We start from the raw sequence: 24,108 nt of genomic DNA on the forward strand, positions 1-24,108 counted from the left end.
TTTTAAATAACAGTGTTAGTATAAAGATTTTATTATGTATTAAGTATCATTTTAAATGCTCTCGTTTTGATACACAAACTCATCTTTTTAAATGCTGTACCTGTAAAAATCAACAGCCTTGTTTGAGAGAAGGAGTAGCAGCTGATCCAAAAGTCTGATTGCAATGGCACCCATGAACTGATACTTTAATTATTATTATTATTATTTATTTCTTAGCAGACGTCCTGGATAAGGGCGTCTGCTAAGAAATAATTACGATTGCAAATGTAGAAGTAGATGTTAAAACTTCATGCTGATTTGAACTCGGCTCTCGCCAAGATAAGCACCAACTAAGACGTAGCTTTACAGTAAACTAATGTGATCCATATGTGTCTCCATCCATTTACGTTTCCTTCCATATGATGATGTAGATATCCTTCTGTCTGGTGTTAATGGCTGAAGTGTAATGCTGGCTCCAGGGATCAGCTTATTTTGCCTCCCTGGCGCATCAGCACACACAACGGCTGCGATGCTGGCTCCGGGGATCAACCAAAGTGCGGCCTCCCCAGCGCATCAGCATGACAACCGTCTGGATTGAGCTAAGTAGGGTACATCTCTGGGGTTTTCAAGTGGGCACCTTCCACCTCAGTGTTTCGTCGACTAGCCCACGACACCTCAAGAGGGCTCGACGGTGATTCTGGCGTCCCAACATCACCCCCCTCCGTCCCCCACTCAACTCAGCCCAGCTTACTTACCTGTCCCCAGCCAGAATCTTTCCGTCTCAACCACAGCCAGTTGCTGCTCCTCTCTGCTGCTTCAGATAAGTTCTTCACTGTGCGACGCAGCTCTTGGCCACTGAATCCGACGTCTCTGAGAAACCGGGTTGTAGAGTGTGCCACAAATCCACGACAACCCACTTCCACTGGGTAAACCTGAACTCTCCATCCTCACTGTTCCGCTTCAGTGGCTAGTTGAGCATACCGCAGTTTCTTCCTCTCATACGCCTCATCTACAGCATCCTCCCATGGCACTGTTAACTCTACCAGGTGAACAAGGCGTACTGATCCAGACCACAAGACAATATCTGGTCGAAGGTTAGTGGTGGCAATCTCAGGTGGAAAAATAAGCCGTTGACCAACATCTGCCAGCATATTCCAGTCTCTAGCAGCTTCCAGTTGTCCTGGGCGAGGATTGGTTTTAACACCTTTTCTTGGTGGTTGCTCTCCTGGGCGGAGGAATGTTGTCTTTTGTGTGTAATGTTTTGATGGAACAGGTGGCAACTTATTGGTCATGTTACGCTTGTCTTCCAATGCTAAGGCCAAACATCGCAGCACCTGGTCATGGCGCCAAGTAAACCGTCCTTGGCTAAGAGCCACCTTACATCCTGTCAAAATGTGCCTTAATGTTGCAGGTGATGAACACAAAGGACATGAATGATCCTCTCCTACCCAGAGGTTTAGGTTCTGTGGTGATGGGAGAACATCATATGTTGACCTGATGAGGAAACTGATCCTGCTCTGTTCCATTGACCATAGGTCTTGCCAGCCAATCTTGCGTTGTTCCACACTCTCCCATCTCATCCATTCTCCCTGTTTGGCCTGGGAAATGGCCTTTATACACCTCATCCTCTCCTCCTGCTTTTGCACCTCGTTGACTACCAGCTTCCTCCTTTGAGCTGGGGCCGCCTTGTGCCATGTAGGAGGAGTTGAACTGAAACCAAGACCCCCTCTTCCATGCTGAACTTGCCCCATGATATCACCAATTCGAAGGGCAGCCTTTGCATCTTCCACAGCTTTATTTGCCGCCCACTTTCTTCCAGTTTTCAACACAGGTGCTGCCTCCCTTACGCATTTATCGCGTGACTCTACTAATGTCATTTCCAGTCTGACCTTGGCGCACTTAAACTCATCGGTTAGAGCAGAGACTGGTAGCTGCAGTATTCCTTTACCATAAAGTCCCACTCTGCTGAGGCAGCGTGGAACTCCCAACCATTTCCTGATGTATGAACTGATTAAAGCTTCCAGCTTCTCTAATGTTGTCAAAGAAACCTCGTACACAGTCAGTGGCCACAGCAACCTCGGCAGTAGACCAAACTGAAAGCACCAGAGTTTTAGTTTACCTGGTAGAGCGCAGCTGTCTATGCTCTTCAACCCTTCCACTGCTTGTTGTCTAACTTCTCCCACACAAACTGTGTCCTTTAGATCCCCGTCGTACCATCTCCCAAGACTCTTCACTGGCTTCTCAGACACTGTTGGTATTGCCTCACCATTAATGAAGAATGTTTTATCTACTACTTTGCCTTTAATTATAGAGATGCTCCTTGATTTAGTGGGCTTGAATTGCATTCGTGCCCATTCAATGTTATTGGTTAATTTTCCCAATAATCGATTAGTGCAGGCTACTGTTGTAGTCATGGTTGTCATGTCATCCATGTATGCTCGAATTGGTGGTAGTCGCATTCCAGAAGCCAAGCGCTCTCCTCCTACTACCCATTTTGATGCCCTAATGATTACTTCCATTGCCATGGTAAAAGCCAGTGGAGAAATGGTGCATCCTGCCATTATTCCAACCTCTAGGCATTGCCATGTAGTGCTGAATTCTGAAGTTGAAAAACTGAATTGCAAATCTCCAAAATAGGCTTTCACTAAATTTGTTATTGTCATCGGTACACTGAAAAAATCAAATGCTGCCCAAAGTAGTTCATGTGGCACTGAACCATATGCATTAGCCAAATCCAGGAATGTCACATGGAGCTCCTTCCTCTCCTTTTTAGCTGATTGAATTTGTTGCCAGATCACATTGATGTGTTCTAAGCAATCTGGGAAACCTGGAATGCCCGCTTTTTGTATTGAAGTGTCAATGAAGCAGTTCTTTAATAGGTAAGCTGACAATCTCTGAGCAATAATGCTGAAGAAAATCTTGCCTTCTACGTTTAATAGGGAAATGGGACGAAACTGACTGATGCTTGTAGAATCTTTTTCTTTAGGTATAAAGACTCCACCTGCTCGGCGCCATGCTCTTGGTACAACCTGTTTTTCCCATGCCACTTTCATCAATTTCCACAGAATTCGTAGAACTCCTGAAGCACTCTTGTACACTCTGTACGGAACTCCATTAGGCCCTGGAGATGATGAAGCCCTTGCTTTTTTCACAGCTTGCTCTATTTCTTTCCACTTAGGTGCACAGTCCTCCATTTGGTATTCTGGTGGATTGATAGGTGGGATGTCTGACGGAATTGACATAGGCTCCTGCCTTTTTGAATCTGTATGTGTTTCCTCCAAATATCTCTCCAGCTCAACCTTAGATGCTTTTAGTGTGCCATTCTTCTCACTGGTGAATAACTTCTTTACAAATTTGAATGGGTCTTTATAAAAGTTAGCTCTCGCATGCTCCTTCTTTTTGTAGCGTTTCCGTAGGCGCTCAGCTCTGCGCAATGTTGCAAGCTTATCTTTTATGACCCTTTGTAAGAGATTGAGTCCCTCCTTCTGACTTTGTTCTGCTCTTCTCCATTGGTTCCTCAGCTGTCTCCTTTCTCTAACTAAGCGTTCAATCTCCTGCTGCCGTCTAGACTTTCCAGGAATAGTTTGTACTTTTTCCTTCCTTTTTTCAACTCCAAACCTCTCACTTCCATATGCGTAGATGATGTCCCCAAATTTATCCAGCTTCTTTTCAACTGTTCCACTTAATCTTTCCAATGCAACGCAGAGATCTGTGTTTACTGTGTCCCTTGCAGTTTTCTCACAAGCTCTTGGCCATTTAACTCCAGGCTTGTGCCCGTTGAGGTTCTTTTCTCTTTTCTAGTATAATAGAATTTGGAAACATACATTGTTTAAAAAATGAGAGACTGCAAGTACACAGGATAACTGGCACATTACATGATAAAACCATTGTACATGTAGGTGTGCATGTGTGTTTGTCGTGTTGTCTCGTGTGAATGTTGGTGTTGATTGTTCACATTTGGAATGTGGGGGTGTTTACTGAGTCATTGAATCACGTCACCAGTATATAGGGGAGAAAGGTGCACTGTTAGTGGAGTGAGTGGAGAGTGAGAGTAGTGTTGAGTTTTGTTTCATTGTTTTGTGTTGAAAATATAAAGCATTTAAAAACTTATCATTTCGCCTCCAGGTCTGTCACAAGGTGATACAGAATGATTCTCAATTAAGTAATGTTTATTTTAAATAAATTAGAGGCCTGGGATAATTAAATTAAAACACCTGTTATATATATATATATATATATATATATATATATATATATATATATATATATATATATACAACTTTCTGATAAATTATTTGTCTCACTATTTCCGTGATACATCTGTCAACCAAATTGTGACCACATATTTGCAATAGGAAGCCAATTTACCTTCAGGTAGTCGCTGACATGTGTGTCCCTTGTCACGTCACAGAGAGGCTTAAACACATGTTCTTCTGTGGAAAACTCTCCCTGCTGAATAAGACATTTCACATCTTGACATCAAAGCAATACTTCAACACTGTACTTGTACAAGCTGAAAATGAAGCTGTGAAAATGATTTAGGGTTAAAGGGTTCTGAATAGCAAAATAAAGATCACGCTGAGATTTAGATAGATTTATCACATAAGGAATGGGTGGTGAGGACTATTTTGCTTATTCTTTGTGCTGCCATAAGGTAATTGCACATTATATATGGTTATGTACACACACACAAACACCGTTATCAATCCTTTATTCAATTCTATTCCTCAAGGGCCAAAGTGTTTCTGGTTTTTGTTGCAATCAAGCTGTCTGTTAGTTAATTTGCATCATTATTTGATTATCAGGTACTGCATTTTGAAATAAGGGCATCATTTAACCTGTGTTAAGAGCTCAAGTCAAGGAACATACATTTTGTTAAAATATATGACATGCAATCCATCAACTTACACATATAAATCTTAAAATACTGCAGCTTACAATAAAAACACACACAGTTCTAAAATAACATACTTACTCTAGTACACTGCTTCAACTTAATCACGGACCCGACGACTTCATTCCTCTCTGAAACATTCAAGTTCCGTCCATCCTTCCGGACCAACCATCTATGGACTGCCTATAAAATAAGCGTCTCAGTAAATGTATGTGCTCCTCTCTCCCTGGGTTTACATTACAGGTAAAAGTCACTAATAGGAATAAAACCTTATGAATACCTGCAATACATGAAACCAACAGAGCAGGATGACAGCATTTGGGAAAAGAACATAAGAAAGTTTACAAACGAGAGGAGGCCATTCAGCCCATCTTGCTCGTTTGGTTGTTAGTAGCTTATTGATCAGAGAATCTCATCAAGCAGCTTCTTGAAGGATCCCAGGGTTTCAGCTTCAACAACATTACTGGGGAGTTGGTTCCAGACCCTCACAATTCTCTGTGTAAAAAAAGTGCCTGCTATTTTCTGTTCTGAATGCCCCTTTCTCTAATCTCCATTTGTGTTCTGAATGCTGTCTAGATAATTTTGAATGACCTTTGCTGCTGCAGCAGTGTTTGCAACTCCTCCTATTTTTGTGTCGTCTGCAAATTTAACGAGTTTGCTTACTATACCAGAATCTAAATCATTAATGTAGATTAGGAATAGCAGAGGACCTAATACTGATCCCTGTGGTACACCACTGGTTACCTCGCTCCATTTTGAGGTTTCTCCTCTAATCAGTATTTTCTGTTTTCTAGATGTTAACCACTCCCTAATCCATGTGCATGCATTTCCTTGAATCCCTACTGCGTTCAGTTTGAGAATTAATCTTTTATGCGGGACTTTGTCAAAAGCTTTCTGGAAATCTAAATAAACCATGTTGTATGCATTAATTTCCTTCATGTCCTTGTCTATACATCTGTAACATAATTAGTTCAAATTGGAAGGCAGCTAGACTTCACTGACTGACACCTGCCTGGAAGGCAGCTACAGACTGCACTGACTGTAACCTACATGTAAGCAACCGGTATATAATGCAATGATCTGCTCGCTGAAGTCAAGATTCAAACTTCTTTATGAAGGGTTATGCTCAGTATTTTGTAGCGGTATGAGAACCAACAGCAGAACCTACTGTTACTTAATCTTATATGCAATTTGCTTAGCCTTAACCCTGTAATACAAAAACAGCGAACGTGCGTTTCACGAAAATCGCCCTTTTTAACGTTTTAGTCTAAACACAATGCATTTCAACGACATTGGTTTAATTTAATATACGGACAAATACAAATCTAACTTGAAATATGACCGTTTATATAAATACCAAAACAAATAAAAATGTAACTTTAAATATACTCGTTTATAAATACCTACTGTATGTATGTACGCACGTCCGGTCTTAAAACATACTGTAACGGGCACGGCTGGACTGACTCGCCGTTGCCAGCTGTCGGCGAATAGGGCGCTGTGCCCGGAGCCAGTCCCCTACATTTGGTTAATGTGCAGCAGAGGATGCTGGGAGTACGAACTATGGTAGGGGAGAAACGGAATTATTGTTGTTGTGTTTATTTGTTTGTTATTGTAAAAGTTCCAGTACTGTTCTATGCATTTCCCTGTAATTGTTATTACCCTTCCGGTGTTGTTTGTTAAGTATGTGAATGTCACCCTGAGAGGCAGAGTAGTGCTCTGGGGTGGGGAAGGGCTGTGTGTGTGTGTGTGTGTGTGTGTGTGTGTGTTTGTGGAGGGCGCTGACTTGCTGTTAGCTGCTTAATAAACTGCATTACCTAAAAGAGCTATTGCGTGCGTGTCTCCATTCATCCCTGTGCTCGCTACAATACGTTTTTGTAAATTAAAGAGCACCGTTACTTGCCGTTACTTGCCGTTTCTATCCAACTTCAAACTATCCAGCGGGCTTTCAAACTCCAATACAGCGGAAACGGCATATCTGTCGGAGTGGCAGGGTGGGCTTAGATGTGTGACATCAGTAAAAGTTGTGCTCTTGTGTTGCTATCTGCCTGTGAGATGCTATTGGTTGCAAATGTCTGCCTCTTGCGGGCAGTGCGCTCGAGGCTCAGATGACTGCAGTTTCTTCCTGTGCAAAGTAGGAGGTGTTTAGGAAACAAAGCTATGCTGCTTTGATCTGTTTCAATTTCCGTGAACTAGAGGGCAGGTTTTCAGAAAAATAGATTCAGCAAAAGCAAGCTCCGCAGTATAAATTGGCCTGCTTTTCCAAACCGGGGAAGACGCTTCTACTGCCTTCAGAGTTTCTTCAGGAAAAGTGATTTCCGTGACTTTCTGCAAGCGAGAACTTCGACTACTAGAAATTAACGAAACGGTTTGTTTTTGTTTCTTTTTATATAAAAAGTGGAAAATAGGTATAGTGCTAGATTGTTAACTAACGGGCGACGTTAAAACAGTCAAGAAAAGGGAGATTAAACAACTGTACAAATTTAACTAAAATATAACCACCGTAATAGGTGATCACTACTTGACAATTACAGAAGGGCCTAAACGTTAGATAATATTATTGTAAATATTTTCTAAAGAAGTGTTGTTATTTTTTATTTTAATTTAATCTACGTTAAAAATTGGCATTTGAAACCATTTACTTGCCTTGTGAAGTGAACAATAGGGTTACCGTTAGCAGCGTATACAAAATAAACATAATAATTAATATACTGCGAATATTGAGACGCACACTTTTTGATCAGAACCCAATAAAAAAAATGACAAATTCATCACCTGCCACTCGGAACATACCTGGCCGCTTTCTCCAAAAGACTTGCACAGTGGTTGTGGTTTTTTGCGCGCTTCATCTCTCAGTTACTATGCTGTATTACTTTAATACTTTTGAAATAATTAAAAACAGTGTTTCTGCCCAAAATTCACAACAGAAAAATATAAACGTCAGCACTGTATATCCCACCACCATGTCGCAAATTGCACCAGTAACAGAAACTGCTGCAATATTTAAAACGGAAGCAGAAGAAACCAAGCCGAAGAAACTGGAACAATGTCCCGAAACATCGCCACTTCTAGGTAAGGACTTACTCCTTAATGTCATGTGCGTGTTTGGTATGTTTTATGTTATAGCCCCTAGAGTCTGTTGGCTATTTTTTTTGCACATATTTACTGGATAATGTGGGGCAAACTAATTTATTTACCGAACACCGAATACCACTGAATGTAGCTGAGTAAAACTCAAGCCTTCTTTGCAGGAATTTGCATGTAAAAAAAAAACAGTCTCGTCAGCCTCACAACAAACTGATCCAATTTGGAAACAATCTACAAATGAATACCTATTCATTTTCAAGGAGATCAGGTTAACCAAAGAACGTCCTTTCAGCATCTTTTGCTAGGCAATGTGCAGATGCCATGATGATGATGATTTCTGTGTATGTTATAGCTGTAGATACTAGAATACATTTATGTAGTTTAGCGTTTGTTACTTTATTTTCTCTCCCAAAAGTGGGCCCACTTAGGATTGAGTTTTCCCAGCCAGTTGACTTGGATGAAGTCAAGAAACAGAATCCAGCATTACAAGGAGGGCGGTTTACCCCAGAAGACTGTAAAGCTCTTCAGAAAGTGGCTGTCATTATTCCATTCCGAAACCGCGAGGAACATCTCAAGTACTGGCTGTACTATCTTCATCCCATTCTGCAGCGGCAGCAGCTTGATTATGGCATTTATGTGATACATCAGGTAAAAAATGTAATTAGAGAATCTATTCATAATGTCCCATGACATTTTTGTTTCTTAGTTATGTCGACAAATTTTTTTTCTGTCGGTGTTAAGGCCGCTACACACCAGAGGCGACGCAATTTTTTTCATCGGGTGACAAGATACTTTTGCAGCGACATGACCATACACACCTGAAGTGACAGATTTGAAAACGGCCAGATATAAAACTATTTAAAATTGCTATTGACAAAACTGTAGGTCTAGGCATGAATTCAAAGGTAGTTTTAAGCCTTCTAAGGTTCGCCAGGTGGTATTCATGCACTGTATTTCTTTTTTTCTTTAACATAAACCGTTTGACAATGTGTGAATACTATAAATCGCTCATTAAATGCCACTCGTGTGCAACATTCGATCTTTTGATTTGTATAATGCATATTATATTTTACTGTAGTGCTTCAGTAAAATATCTACTGAATACCTACTGTACAAGACTGTAAGAGAAGTGCTATGGTAGAATGAGTTTGAAACATACAAAATATACACTAACACTAATAATCTTCATTTAGAAAACTGAGCACCGGCCGCCCCTCCCCCCTCCAGTTCTTATTATCCAGAGGCAAACCTTCGTTCACCTTCTCGACAGCATAGCGTTGTATAGCGTAGGCTGTATTAAAGGAAATGTCTCGAAACCTATCTGCTGTTTGGGATTTTTTTTGTTAAATGCCCAGAAGTCCAAAAAAAACCCGTTGAATGCAAACTTTGCAAGTGACTGTTGATGTGTCATGGAGGCACAACCAATCTCTAGGGTGAATTGACAAGCGTACGTTCATATTATTATTAGTAGTAGTATTATTTTTAGTAGTAGTAAAATGTGACTGTGACCGATAACCTGTCTTCTCTGATGGTATTTCAACATATATGGCAATAAATCATACATATCAGGCTTATCCATTTCCTTCGAAATTGACTCCTATATATTATCTTTCAAATCTGTATCTTTATAATTGCAATGATCTTTGTCATAAAACTCAAGTATTATTTTTCTTCTGTCATTTTGGATACTGCTTCACCCTATTTATTTTGCTTCGCCTGTGGTGTGAAAGATATTTCTCAGAAGTATAGGTTCTATTCATTTTGTCGCATCGCTGCACATTTTCGTTTGTTGTATTACATCTGGTGTGTAGCGGCCTTTAGTCCTGAATGATTTCTGCATTCAATATATTCATTTTTCTATATACATTACTGTGAACCCCTGCAGATTAAGGACTGCAAGACTAATTTGCTCCAATAAAACATTCTCAATATTTTTGGAAGCTTTAAATATAGGCATCTCTCTGAAATTAAAACCCATCTTTGCAATATAGTCAGGGTTTTTTATTCAGCAGTTTATTCAGCAGTGAATGGACAGGGTTTGACATTTCATAATGTGAAACTACCTGGATATTCCTGGGGAGATGCCTATTTCAAACAGTATGTATTTAAACATGGCTACATAACCACTTGTCCAATTGTGTCATTTGATGAAATGTGTAAGGGAATTCTTTACCTATGGATGCAATATTCTTTAAGAGAATACTTGTCCATAATGGAGTCGGTCTCTCACCATAACACCTAAAACATGACAAGTGCAACAGTAGACATATTTACATAAAATTCCAAGAGTATTCGTAATTCATACCATCAAAACTGAATCAATTTTATGATCTTTGGAACACACTAAAACCTTGCATAATTTTCTAACCTTAAACAAACTGATCTTTGTCTATTTTCTGAGAAAGCAGGAACACTGGGCCACATTCATAATGCATTATGTCAGTAAATGCTTACTGATGGGTTATGCTTTACTGTATAAATAATACAAATCTTGATGACAAATGTTAGCCAAAGGTATGTGAGTAGTATATTTCATCTGTTTTGCTTCTCTTTGCAAACCTGTTTGGGGTCATACAAGAGACAATGGATGTAAATTGAATATTTTGCCTTTGGGAAATTTGAATGAAGTCTTTGGTGGTACCGATAAAAAGTTCCACTTAGTAAAAGCATAGCAAAGTGTAGTAAATCTATGGTAAAACACACGTAAAAATTGTAAAGGCCAGTGTGGTATGGTAAAGCATATTTAAAAAAAAAAAAATAACATAGCAAACTACAAAATTACTGTGCACATTTACGGTGGTAAACTTTTATAAGGGTAGTGCAACCACTTTTGATTAATTTCATGTGGAATGAATGTCATAACTTAAAATCCATTTCCAGATGTATCCACATGATCTATGTAAGTCTGTCAATATATAGTGTCATATTTTATTTTGTTGTTAAATGTCAAATTTGAATGTGTTATAGAAGTTCTTCTCTTAGCTTTTGGTAACTAACTGACTTGTTTCCACTGTTTTTTTTTGTAGTAAAGAATGTCTTTAGTTAGCTTTGCATGTCTTGTAGCAGCAAGCGTTTTGCTCACAAATTCTGAACTAGTTATGCACTGCTCTGTTTGAGCAAACACCACAGCTTCTTTAACTTTCTATTTCTCAATGGCCTCTCATTCTGTTTCTTGTTTCTTTTTCTTTCTCTTTCAACCCTCCTTCCTTAGTTATCCTTTACCTATTAGTATTGTCTGTAGCAAAGAACTCGCACAGAAGCAGAGATGGTTGCTATGTGAATCTTCACATTCTTCTCTTCTCTGAATGATGAACTGGTCAGCCTCGCTGGTAATGTGGGAATATTTCTCTCTTTAGTTTTTTGTTTTTGTTTGTGGTGACACGTATTGGAGAAGCTTTGTTTCAACCAGAATGTAGTTTAGTGAAATTCATTTCTCAGCTGTAACGTCAAACAGTTGGTTAAACACCCTTGCAAAGAGGTGACTTTATATCAGTGAGGTTTGTTCTTGGTTAAAAATCTGAAATGTAAAAATCGGTAAATACAAAATAAGAAAATAGATACCATTTGTTAATGGAAATTCATGTTAATTTATGCAAACTTGTGAAAAGGGGTGAGATTTGTCCATCTGCCCCATGTAAGCCCTGTCCACACTACAAGTTTTAACTTGTACAATCCTCTTAAAAGCTGGTGGGGTGGAGGTCTTGAAACAGGCTTAGTTGACATCCCAGTTTATAAACCACCTAGTTATCCACATAGACAAGCTTGTCATTTCCTAATCAAACACTTTCCTCACTTACCCATTTACTTCATTTGTCCAGTTCATTCTAAATGACAGAATTAATAGAGAGACATACACTTTCACTTTCCATTTCAATGCATTGGTAATTATTTGGATTTGTCAAATTGAGATTGTTGTTTGAAGAAAAAAAAAATGCAGCAGTATACCATATAGTTTAATTCTTGGGTAAACTATTTAGTATGTGAAGCACAGTGAAGCGTCAATTTAAAAACTTGTTGCAAAAAAAAAGGGCATACAGCATTATCCCACCCCAATCTCGATTGTCTGTTGTTATAACCAGTATTTGTTAAACTATTCTTGCAAATGAAAGCTTTAAAATTATTGTTATATCTCAGTCTTCACATGCAGCAGCAAAAGTAATTTCTAGGTAAAATGATTTATCAATCTTGCTTTCTTATGAAGCCCTAGCTACCGATTAGGGCTGTAAATCTACGTTTAATTGACTACACTTTTAAACCCATTGTTAATCCGGTCGTTTAACCGTTTAAACGGCCATAAATTTAATGTTTCACTCATTTCATATTTTTATATTTTACTTCCAATATTTTAAGTCATATTTTAACCTTGTTTTGTTATTCAAAGCTTGTACCATATAAGTCCACATAAAGACGAACAATGGTAAACATAAAAGCATAAAGGAGGACTGTAAATTAGCACTAAAATCAAATGTAATCCATTTTAATAGCATAAAAAAAAAAACATTCATTGTCGATTTTACAACGTACCATTTCTCCAGAAGCTCCATAAAAAGTGTGTGTATCCAACATCGAAAAAACATTAAAAAACAACTCTATTTAAATTAAACTTAAAACACAGTGACAAGACTACATTTTTAGTTTCATTCACTTGTATATTGTTGGCAGGAAACAAAACATGTCCAGAACCAAAAACCTTTATTTTTTTTTTTCATTCAAAATGAAACCCGTTGTCTGATGCAATAGTAGTTCCCAGCGTCGCTCCCCTTCACAACGGCGCTTGCGCATTCACGTAAAAAAATAAAGACTTCATTTCCCAGGGTTCCTCTCTTTCACGGCTTCTCGGTTCAGCTCGCTTGAATAATTAATAGCTGTTCTGTATTTGCAGATGTCCTCTTGAACACACACAATAAAATATGGACAAATAAAAAGTTGTACACACTTTGTAACAGACATCTTATTCGCCATTCTTTTTATAAATAAATAAATAGTAGCTATATGTTTTTCTTTTGCACTGTGTTACAGTGTTTTACTGTGGCGTGAATGGAGCCGTGAGGTGCCTTAATCACACAGGCTATTCACTTTACTGAAATAATGTACAGTACTGACTACGGCCCTATGCAATTCGTATTATTTTGTTCTGATTTCCGTTTTCACCGTTTAAAAAAAAATGTAATTAGGTTAATTTAAATGAACTTATGCACACTGCAGGCAAGGTGAACAACACAAAACCGTAAACCTACAGGCTTCTACTTTTTCCATTTGGTTTGCGTTCGTCTTCATTGGATTAAGTATTGTTTTATCTAATTGTATTGAAAAATAATATTGTTAACTTTAAAAACGGGTTGTATTTTTTTTGTGTGTGTGTTGTGGGGAGCTCCAAAGCAAACAGATAGGCGTGTTTCATAACTTTTAGTTCTGAACTTGATCAATTCTATATTACTGCTATGCCCATGGTTTCACTACCATAAATCTTCTCTGTGTGAACATTGGGATCGTATTGTTCAAAGTGACTGCTGTAATAGTAGTCTGTGTGAGGAGTACTTTTTGTGTTGTAATACAGACGTTTAAAATAGTCTGCAACGTTGTCTAATTAAGTCCTTAAAAAGGTTTCTATTTATTTTCCATGATTGCATTTATTTAACACACTCGAACGGTGAATTAATTATTTTCACTGATTCAGCCCTTCTCGTTGTTGATCCCTTACAGAATACCCCACCTCATTTATAACCCAGCTACAGAAACCGTCCCCCCGCCACCCATTCCCCCACTTTCGAAACCAGTTACGCCACTGCATGTACTGACCAATAGTTTCAATAATTTGATAATATATTTTACTGTTAAGTTGTGTTTAAACATATAATACAAATTTTAAACGAAAATATTTTTAATCCACGTTTACCGTTTAAACGTTTAAACCCTTACAGCCCTACTACCGATATTAACCTTAGTAATAAAAAAAGTCTTATCAGATAATGCTGTAACCTTGGAGTGATGATACATTACTTTCCAGCTATAGAAATAATCCAAAGCCAATTTATTTACACTGCATTAAAAAAAATAAAAAATAAAAATCTCCATAAGAATGGGTTGTGAGGCCTTGCTTTATCCCACTGAGTTAACTACAAAGCATGTCATGCAGTAGTTTTAATAAAAAAAATATATATATATGTGTATGTGTATATATATATATATATATATAATATAATATAATATAATATAATATATATATATATATATATATATATATATATATATATATATATATATATATATATTAGTGTTTCAGGCAAAAACAGTACATAATGTAGACATCATTTATTTATTTATTTATTTTTAATATCTGTCGTTGTTGTTTCTTTGCAATTAACAAAGTGGCAGAAGACTTTTTTTAAAATTTTGTAATAGCTTTACTGAGGTTTACTTATGTCTGTTAGTGGAGACAGACAAATTTAACCTACTGCAAATAAATGTGGAAAAAGGGGCCTTTTACAATGAAGAAAAAAAAAACCCTCCTCGTTTTGGTTCTCGTTTATTACATTCCACATAACAGAAAGTAGGATCACAACATGAAAACCATACAAAATGTTTATCACTATATTTAATATCTCCATTGAAAGTTGGTCGCTGTTGGAAAGCATGAGGTATTTTGGAGTAACATACCTGCATCTGTATGCCCTGATTCTGACTCGCCTCCCAAATCTGAAGCACTGACTTTAGACAGTATAAATCAGTATTTGGCAGCTTGGGTTGGGTGTGTATGCTAAGCTGTGTTTACTTGCTGCCAAAAACTTTTTATATAGGGCATCAAGACCAACTGTGTTGCTTTTTTAATGTATATATTAATCCCACACATCAGCCAGAACTTCTTTTTCACTTGACATTTTAGAAATTGTTGCACAACTTCTGGCAAGGTGGTAAATCATTGCAAGGCAAAACATGTAATTTCTGGCCGACACGGACATGAATTTCTGCCTTTGAAAACACATGGGAGTAATACTGGTTCTTATATTTGTCCCAGAACTAACGAATTACAGCAATATCACACCATTAGGTATTTTAAAATAGGCAATTCAGTGGTAGTTTGAATAATGTCAGTTATTGCCAACACATTGCCTAGTGTAGTCTGGCTAATTTAATGTTAGGCATTTGTTTCAGTACAGTAGTGCCAGAGCTCACAATTAAAATGAAGCTGTGCTGTGGGAAGTTAACAGTGCATTAAAATCTGAGATCCTGTGTTACTTTACACTTTTTGTTGGTGCTTGAATTTATGAAATCTGTGCTCTGTTTAGTATTAAACCCTGTCTTTCTGCCTGTCTTTACTTCAGACACCTACTGTTCAACTTATATATATATAAAATGTCAGTAACATGAAGAAAATATTCCTGCTTTGTAGTACAGTGTCTTTACAACACTTTTCTCAGTATAACTGAACTATTAAGATTGATCAAACCCTGTTTTTTTGTTTTTTTTTTAACACGTTTTAAACAGAAAGGAGATGAAACTTTCAATCGGGCTAAGCTACTGAATGTGGGCTATGCTGAGGCTTTGAAAGATTATGATTATGATTGCTTTGTGTTCAGTGATGTGGACTTGATCCCAATGGACGATCGCAACATCTACAAGTGTTTTGGTCAGCCAAGACACATCGCTGTATCTATGGATAAATTTGGCTTCAGGTAAGAAAAAAACTGTTGAATTATTTGCATACCATAAATACCAAATCCAGGGAAAATAGTACATTTTGTATTGGTTGTTCTTTTTAACCATTAATTCATTTTCAAATCATTTAAAGCGAAAAACATAACTTCTAGTTTAACCATCAACCTTCAGTGTAAATACAAATTTAAGAAAACCTTTCCAAAACTTCTTTAAAATGTTGGTGTTCTGAAGGTTTAAATAAAATTGTAACTCACTGTTCTAACTGCAAAATGTAGTAACAGTTGAGAGGAAACGTCTAATATGGTATCAGGGCTTGAAATGACGTTTTCCATTCCATTACAAGATTACATCAGAGCCAAACCTGTACTTGCCTGACATTCTAATTTTAAAGCTTTGAATTGTCAATTAACTTTAGTCAAGTAATTGAATGTAATTGGGTCAATCCAGCTCAAGTAGATCGAGGAGTGTTACACAGCCCATTGCAGTCAATGACATCACTTAATTACTTGTTTTTGTCTAGGTCATTGAAAAGGGCATTTAATCTTCAGTGGGGACTGAGTTACACAGCAACTCTTTTGCATGCACACCTCCCCAGAATTTGTCCCACTTCAACTGGAAAGACCCAACCATTTAAAATCAGATGTTTTCCATTGGCGTATTATTATTATTTATTATTATTTATTTCTTAGCAGACGCCCTTATCCAGGGCGACTTACAATCATAAGCAAATACATTTCAAGTGTTACAAGTAATACAATAAGAGCAAGAAATACAATAACGTATATACTTTTGATAATTTTTAAACTGATCTTGCCATATCATTTTATTTGTGCTAGGTTGTCCCTTTGGTTCCCAAAAGTGTTTGCTCTTTCTTTGTCTTAATTATTTATTTCTTAGTAGACGCCCTTATCTAGGGCGACTTGCAGTCGTAAACAAAAATACATTTCAAGAATCGCAGTACAAGTAATAATACAATTAAGAGCAAGATAAAAATACAATGACTTTGGTTCTAGCAAGTACAAGTATAACAAAATACCATTCAATAACGGAGCAGATAACAGTGTCAGTGATAGTTACATCAGGATACAATTAAATACAAATTACTACAGATTAAATAACACTTGACAGATTACAGTACTCAAGTACAGGATTAAATGCAGTAAAATAGGGGGCAGATAAGAGCAACTAAAGCGCATTTAAGGAAGAGTGATAAGTGTCCAGGGGGAAAAAAAAGAGGAGTTCTACAGGTACTGTCTGAAGAGGTGAGTCTTGAGGAGGCGCCAGAAGGTGGTCAGGGACTGGGCAGTCCTGACATCTGTTGTCTTGTGTAATATGTCTCTCTGCGGCAGTTGGGATGCACCTGTGAGTGTGGTGCTTCAGAGTGGATTAATCATCAATAAATACAAATTAAATAAATATTAATTTAAGCATTCAGGTGCAGCAATGGAGTATCAGTGGGTGTAAGCATAGTGAAGTTTAAGTTTGTGTTCAGTTAGGAAAGTGAGAAACAGATGATGAATGAGTTTGTATTCAACTTTTCCTAGATCAGTTGTTATGATTGGACTATGACTTTCTCTGTGTAATGTACCAGGGGTAGTCAGTTATTTTATGTGAAGGTCCAAAATTCTTCGTTACAGCAAGGTGAAGGTCTGGAGCACATTTTAACTGACCCCTATCTCCATACCCACAAGCAAACACATAACTACACAAATTATTACACATGTTGTTAGTTTTAGTTCTTGTTGGTTTATAGGATTTTTTTGCTTTTTGGTAATCAAAACTATTTCACTAGTCTGCCTTTTTTGCTGAGATGTTTCTACATAAATTATTTCCCTGCCAAAACTATATAATTGTATAACTACTGTATTCTTATGTGTCTGTGTTAACAGACCCAAACATTGTGTTTCACCATTGCAAAAACAAAGCATATTGTAGCAAACAAAAGTGAAGCACAAGAAAAAAAAATTTATTGAAAAATGACTGTGTGTTCTCATTCAAGTGAATTCAAATAAAAATATAAAAACCTTAAATAATATACATTGTACATTCAGTACTTTTGTAATTGGCTAATACTCACAGTAACTTAAGTGGGAGAAGTGGTAGGCTTGAGTTACAGGTGAACTCAGTAAGAGCAATACAGAAGTGCAAAGATATGCATCAGTCAAAACAGAACGCTAATAATAGTCATATGAATAATGTTCATCTTGGAGACCAAATACCAACACACATATCCCTTAAATACTGTGTGCTTTCCCCGAGTTAGGGGTACGCAACAGAATAACACGAATACACGTTGACTTGTACATTTTTTAGAAAACATTATATTAGATTTTACCGGTAATATTTATCGGCTTTGAAAATCTACTTAACAAAAACTGGCTTTGTAGTACTGGTACTCGTTGATTATTTTCTTTGTCTTTGTGAAGTGCAATCATAAGGTATGAAAATTGTATCTAAATTGTGTATTTAAAAAAATAAAAAATACTAATGACGATTAGTAGCCATAGAGATGGGAAAGATTGACACTTGCAAAACAGGCGACAGCAGCCAATGCACTCAGTTTCACTTAATTTTAGCTTCTAATACTAGTACATTTTGTTTCATTCATGCCGTTCCCTGTATCTGCTACTTATTATCACAGCAACACTTATAGCACCCTCGCACAAATTCACAGTATTTCCAATGTGAATTCAAGTAAAAACACAGATTGGCATATGACTTGGCGGTCCTATTGACTACCCCTGCTTATAACCTTACAGCTGTTAATATGAGATGAACTGCAAGCACAGAGTGTATACATGGAGACTTGTTTTGTCAAAAGGGGTGGTTGCCGCAGATTGTGAAAATGAAAAAGTAAATTTTGTATTATCTTTTTTTAGGCTACCTTATACACAGTTCTTTGGAGGTGTATCTTCTTTAAGCAAGGAGCAGTTTGAAAAGATCAATGGCTTCCCCAACAACTACTGGGGGTGGGGAGGTGAAGATGATGATATTTACAACAGGTATACGTATGCAGGTTTTGAATGATAAAGGCACATTTTCGTTGAATCTGACCACACATGAAAGCATTTTCAAAGGCTTTCGTTACTTCTGCAGACAACATGGATCTGTAGCTCCATGCATAGTGTGTAGTGCTTGGGTATTAAAAAAAGATACAAGTTAAAATAAACACTTTGGGGTTCCCGAGTGGTGCATCCGGTAAAGGCGCTCCTCGTGGAGTGCAGGATGCGCCTTATTGCCTGGATGTCGCCAGTTTGAGTCCAGGTTATTCCACTGCCGACTGTGGATGGGAGATCCCAGGGGTCGGTGCACAATTGGCCAAGGGGGGTGAGGGTGGTTTAGGTCGGCCAGGGTGTTTGTATTGTGCCCTTTGACCTGCGAGCTGATATGGCTGCCATATTGCGGTGTCTGGTTTTTGGATGATTTACACAATTGTAGTCTGTGAATGAATGTAGTAGGTATCATACAAGAAAAATTGACCCTCAAAGCATGGGTCAGTTTTAAAAAGATGATGCCTTTTACTGAATGTGTTGGTGATTATGACATTTTCCCTCTCGCTTAAAATGAAGCATACTGGCTCTTAAATCAAGAGACAGTATGCTTTGGGATGTTGTCTTCACATTTGGCACATTTGGCTGTATTCTATTCATTTTCTAGGAATGTTCTTGAATAATAACCTTTTCACTGGTACATTGTTTTAACCTGGTCAGAAAAATCGAGTAAACCACAGGCTTTAAGTTATTGTCTTTCATATTTGGTACACAGCTGTATTCTATGACTTCTCAGTTACGTTCAGTTATCGGTGTTTTGTAGTAAAAACGAACTGCCCAATTTTAATATCTGGACATACCTATTGCACTGATTACGTGGTTTTACACATATACATTTTACTTCATGTTCCCCTTGCCAGTCCCCTTCAACAATTATCCAACAAATTAGTCGTGAAGGAACTTGCAGCTAAGTAAGAGTGACGGTATAATAAATGACTTGCAGTGCTAATACTGTAAATGTGTGTTTTTTTTTTCCCTGTTTCACAGAATTGTTTTTAAAGGTATGGGAATATCTCGCCCAGATGGTACTATTGGAAAATGTCGAATGATCCGTCATAACAGAGACGACAGAAATGAGCCTAATCCACAGAGGTATGTATTTTTTTTTTTTTTTTTTTTTTTTTTACAACTAGCTTTACCTGTTGGCACAGCTGTTTAGACCAGATATGTGTTACAGATACACAGTGGAAAGTAGGGGTGCAACAATTAATCGATGCATCGATTATTGATTATCTGTCATTAGATTTTCCGAGCTTCGATTACATATTGGTGAATCGATGCATCAAATTGGAAACCAGTTTGAAGTCTCCTGTTGCCAGTTTGTATTAAAACCTTGAGTGTGTGAGAGTGCGCTTCTTTTGGTGCTAGTACGGTAGATTAGCACGTGGCTACGATACACACTTTAGGCCTCTACATTCACGTTAGATAGTGGTGGGCAGTTCGATTCTTTTTACTGACTCGATTCAGTTCATTTTGGTGAGTTGATTCAAAAGATTCATTCATTTGATTCACTGATTCAATGAAACGAAACCAATCACTGTAGACCGAATCACTTGGTTCCGAAGGTTTATTTGAATGAAAAAGAACGAATGGTTCACGAACTGCACATATATAGTTGGTAGTCTGGGTTCTTTAAACATGAAATGAAGTATAGTTCTACAAACAATATAGAAACAATAGAGTATGAACTATTTAACAGTGTTTAGCCTATAGTATAACTGCAGTCAATGTAATAGCCTTTAACCTTACAAAAACTGATTTGTTATTTTTTTTATTATTATTATGAATAAATAAATAAGTCAATTGAATTACTTACGTCTGCTTTATACAGGGTTGTAAGTGAGAGGCTCTTTGATTTGACAGATCCATCCCTCCCTACCATGCAACGCTGCTATGAGAAGTTCAATGTTGCCAAAGCACAACGCTGCCATCGATTATACTGATTTGCAACAAACCCATTATAAGCATTCAAATTTAATTTCAGTCACCACCAGAATGGAAAAATGTAACAATCACAATAGTCACATGACATATCAGATTTATTTTTTATTAATACAACACAAAATACAATAAATAAAGCACTAAATAATTCTCTCTCTCTCTCTTTCTCTCTCTCTCTGTGTCACCTTGACAAAAAAAAAAAGCTTTAAGCATGAAATGATCTCACTCTTTTTTGTTATGGACTTTAGAGTAAGGTGTCTAATATACTTAGATATACTGCAATATATGAACTATACTACAAATTGTTTGAAGCAAAACCGTTCACCCTCTGCACACGACAACATGGCACATATGGTTCAGTTTCATAACTCTCAATGAGTTGGTAGACTACCCATTTTCCATTGTCACAATGAATCGAGCCCTTCTGAATCATTTCATTGCATTTTATAGCAGTAATTCCCCCAGAGATTATGCCCCTAGGGATGCTTTACATTTCTTGTTGTTGTTGAAATAATATAGACCGCTATTTTGAAAGCACAGGTCTGTGTCAGTTGAAATGATACATAGAAAGTACATAACTGTCAGATTCATTCCATTGAGGCTGAGCAATACTGTTTATCAAAGCAGCAGGAAACAAAAGAAAAGGAAAGGAATATTTAAAATCTAATCCTTTGGTGGTTTCCTGGATAGCAAGTCCATCGGTGTTATCCGAGCTATGACTTGTATGTCTGAACCTTGCTTTATTTTTGTGTGATTTTCAATTCCCCATTTGTTGTACTACACTAACAAAAGACGAGGTTGGTTTTGTATCTAGGTTACAACAGAGGTCTACCAAGACAGGAAACCAACATAAACTGTGGGGGTATATAGGATAAAAAGGGTTAAAGTAAAGATTTGGCTTTCCTGCATTGTGGCTTTTAACTGGCCAGTCATTCAGTGTTTATTATAAAAAATGGCTAAAACGTGCACTTACAAGTACTGCCTCTGCCAGATCACTTCTGCTTTTATATACAATGCAATACAGCACCTTTCATGTCAATTATCTCCTTTCTCCTGGAAAATACTTTTTTTCCGTACAGAATATATGGATGAACTTCCTGGCCTATTTTAATTTATTATTATTATTATTATTATTATTATTATTATTTATTATTTATTTTTTAGTAATTGATAGTATGTGGTCTGATACTTATACATTTCCTTACAGGTTTGACAGAATTGCACGCACAAGGGAGACAATGAATTCAGATGGCATAAATTCACTGTCTTACAAGGTGGTTGAAATTAAAAAGAATACATTATTTACAGAAATAATTGTGGATATTGGCACTCCAAGAAGGTAACCTCCAGTATATGCAAAGCTTTGTTTATACATATGTACTCTGTGTGTGTGTATATATATATATATATATATATATATATATATATGTATATATATATATATATATATATATATATATATATATATATATATATATATATATATAAAATGTATGTGTGTGTGTATATATATATATATATATATATATATATATATATATATATATATATATATATATATATATATATATACACACACACATTTTTCAGCAACCAAAATGTGCCTTATTATACTGCATGTAAATAAAATTGTTTGGCCCTTGAGATTGTGGAATCCATGCATACAGAATTTCTGTACTGTATATATTGCTCAGAAATACTACTGAATCAGTGAAGCAAATTTTTGGTTTACATAACTGATGAGTCAGTAGTGACAAAAGGGATATTTTATTTGCATATAAATCGATTGGCAAATGTTGAATGCATGAATTAGGATACTGAATATTTGTTCAAGGAGTGTGTGTGTGTTTTGTGTATGTAAATATAGGGTAGTGCAGAAGTCACTGACCATGGGGCAGTAATTACATAGATTTATGATGCTGAGTATTCGCTCGTTGGCAAATATGGATAATCTGTGTAAAACATTGATGACGATCATGGTAGCATGAATGGTTTTGGTCTATACATGTATTTCAGATAGAAGGCCAACTCAGTTCTGTCTGACACATGAAACAAAAAAAAATTAAATTGTGTGATGTGATCTTATGGGGTTTTACTTTTGCCCCATCTCTGCAAATGTGTACAGTGACCCCTGAGTAAATGGTTCACCAATGGGAGTTTGCTGTCTGGTGAGTGCAGGTGATCGTAAAGACGGGTCTTTATATGTTTGCACACACTTTTATGTAGAGACGTTGGAAGATTTAAATAATGACATCAAACAATTTGTTTTATGAAAATATCACTGAGCCTGTATCCATATGTGATTGTAGCTTTAGTATATACAGTAGAACTCTGACTGTTGATTCTAAATTATGTAGTCCTGCAATGCAGCCATACTGTATGCAAAAGCAAAATTTGAGGAAGGAATAAAAAGTTATAAAAATAGCAAATTCCTCTGACAATTTTCCTTTACTCAATGTCTTCATATTTTTCATATTGTATTAAACAACTCTTGATTACAGTAGGCAACTCCATTGATGTAATTTTCTTTTGTTATTGTAGTTTTTGTCTGAGTAATTTCTTTTAACTGCTGTAAAAAAGTTAATGATAAGGTTTAGTTTTTTCCTTTCATTGAAATGTACATTGATTGCCCTTATATATACTTATTATTGTATTGAATATAAATATGTCTACTGTTGATGCTGTATCTGTATCAATTTTGTAATATCAAGTTATTTGAATGTCTACATTTGAACATTTAGACAGCCTTTAGATGTTGGTCTAGCTCAGTTATTTAATTGCCAGACTTGTATGTTCTGTTTTTTTTGTAACTACAATCTAAGAATTCCAATGCAAGTCTCTGCAAGATGTTAAATAGAATATTTAACCTATGCAGTGACATAGACTTTATTAGAAAATAGTGGTTGTATTGATCACCAGTAGACTTTTCAATTTATTAAAGGGCAGAGAAATTGCATGTCCCTTCAAACCATCATTGTTTTGACTTCCATTGTTTGTACAGTATGCAGTGACAATATGAATGTTTGTGGTGTGCTGTTATGCAAACTTATTTTTATCTGAATTGGTTGAAATAAAAATGTTTTCAGTCAATACAAAGCTTTTTGTGTTTTAAAATATGCACTGCACAAATTTTGGAATGCCTTCTATACATATCAACAATATAAATTCTGCTTGTTTTAAAAGCACACAGCATGCAGTCATAAACAATGCATTCCTGACAGCACAATCTAATAATAACATTGTTTAATTGTTTTATTGTCTAGATAACATTGTTTGTGGTATGTGTACATAAAACAAAGTAGGATTCGAGTGGGTAGTGGGAATTTATGCAAATATCAGAATTACAAGAGCCAATCAAATTGCGTGAAAGTCACCAAAAGGCTTCTACATTCACAGCGTTTTAAAAGTCAAAAGCACAGTATCTGCAGAAGTGTTTTGCCCGTATGTATGTATGTATGTATGTATGTATGTATGTATGTATGTATGTAAGTATGTATGTTT

At 36.7% G+C, this 24,108-nt stretch overlaps 2 protein-coding genes across 6 annotated transcripts in view; one reads left to right on the forward strand and one right to left on the reverse strand.

The window, feature by feature from the left end:
• Positions 1-6,870, reverse strand: part of LOC117420622 (beta-1,4-galactosyltransferase 1-like) — a 42,782-nt gene extending 35,912 nt beyond the window's left edge. For 2 of the 4 annotated variants that reach the window (XM_034034120.3, XM_059031899.1), the window contains exons 1-3: positions 6,281-6,542; positions 4,955-5,056; positions 4,348-4,431 (exon numbers count right to left, since the gene is read on the reverse strand). The gene's annotated coding sequence lies outside the window, so the exon portion shown is untranslated. Of the gene's footprint in view, positions 1-4,347; positions 4,432-4,954; positions 5,057-6,276; positions 6,543-6,772 lie in introns of those variants that run through there. The other 2 variants (XM_059031913.1, XM_059031907.1) reach the window with 2 other exon arrangements.
• LOC131738141 (beta-1,4-galactosyltransferase 1-like) lies at positions 6,829-22,025 on the forward strand. 2 transcript variants are annotated; one of them, XM_059031896.1, is made up of 7 exons: positions 7,122-7,241; positions 7,801-7,945; positions 8,376-8,608; positions 15,446-15,633; positions 18,496-18,618; positions 19,654-19,758; positions 21,815-22,025. In XM_059031896.1, the coding sequence occupies exons 2-7, from the start codon at positions 7,837-7,839 to the stop codon at positions 21,948-21,950; spliced, it is 894 nt and encodes a 297-aa protein (XP_058887879.1). In that variant the 5' UTR covers positions 7,122-7,241; positions 7,801-7,836; the 3' UTR covers positions 21,951-22,025. The 2 variants fall into 2 exon arrangements, with proteins under 2 accessions (XP_058887874.1, XP_058887879.1); XM_059031891.1 differs by having other exon boundaries at positions 6,829-7,945; positions 21,815-22,024.
• The last annotated feature ends 2,083 nt before the right edge of the window (positions 22,026-24,108 follow it).

The sequence above is a fragment of the Acipenser ruthenus genome, chromosome 1 (genome assembly GCF_902713425.1).
Source record: "Acipenser ruthenus chromosome 1, fAciRut3.2 maternal haplotype, whole genome shotgun sequence".
In the NCBI taxonomy this organism is placed as follows: domain Eukaryota; kingdom Metazoa; phylum Chordata; class Actinopteri; order Acipenseriformes; family Acipenseridae; genus Acipenser; species Acipenser ruthenus.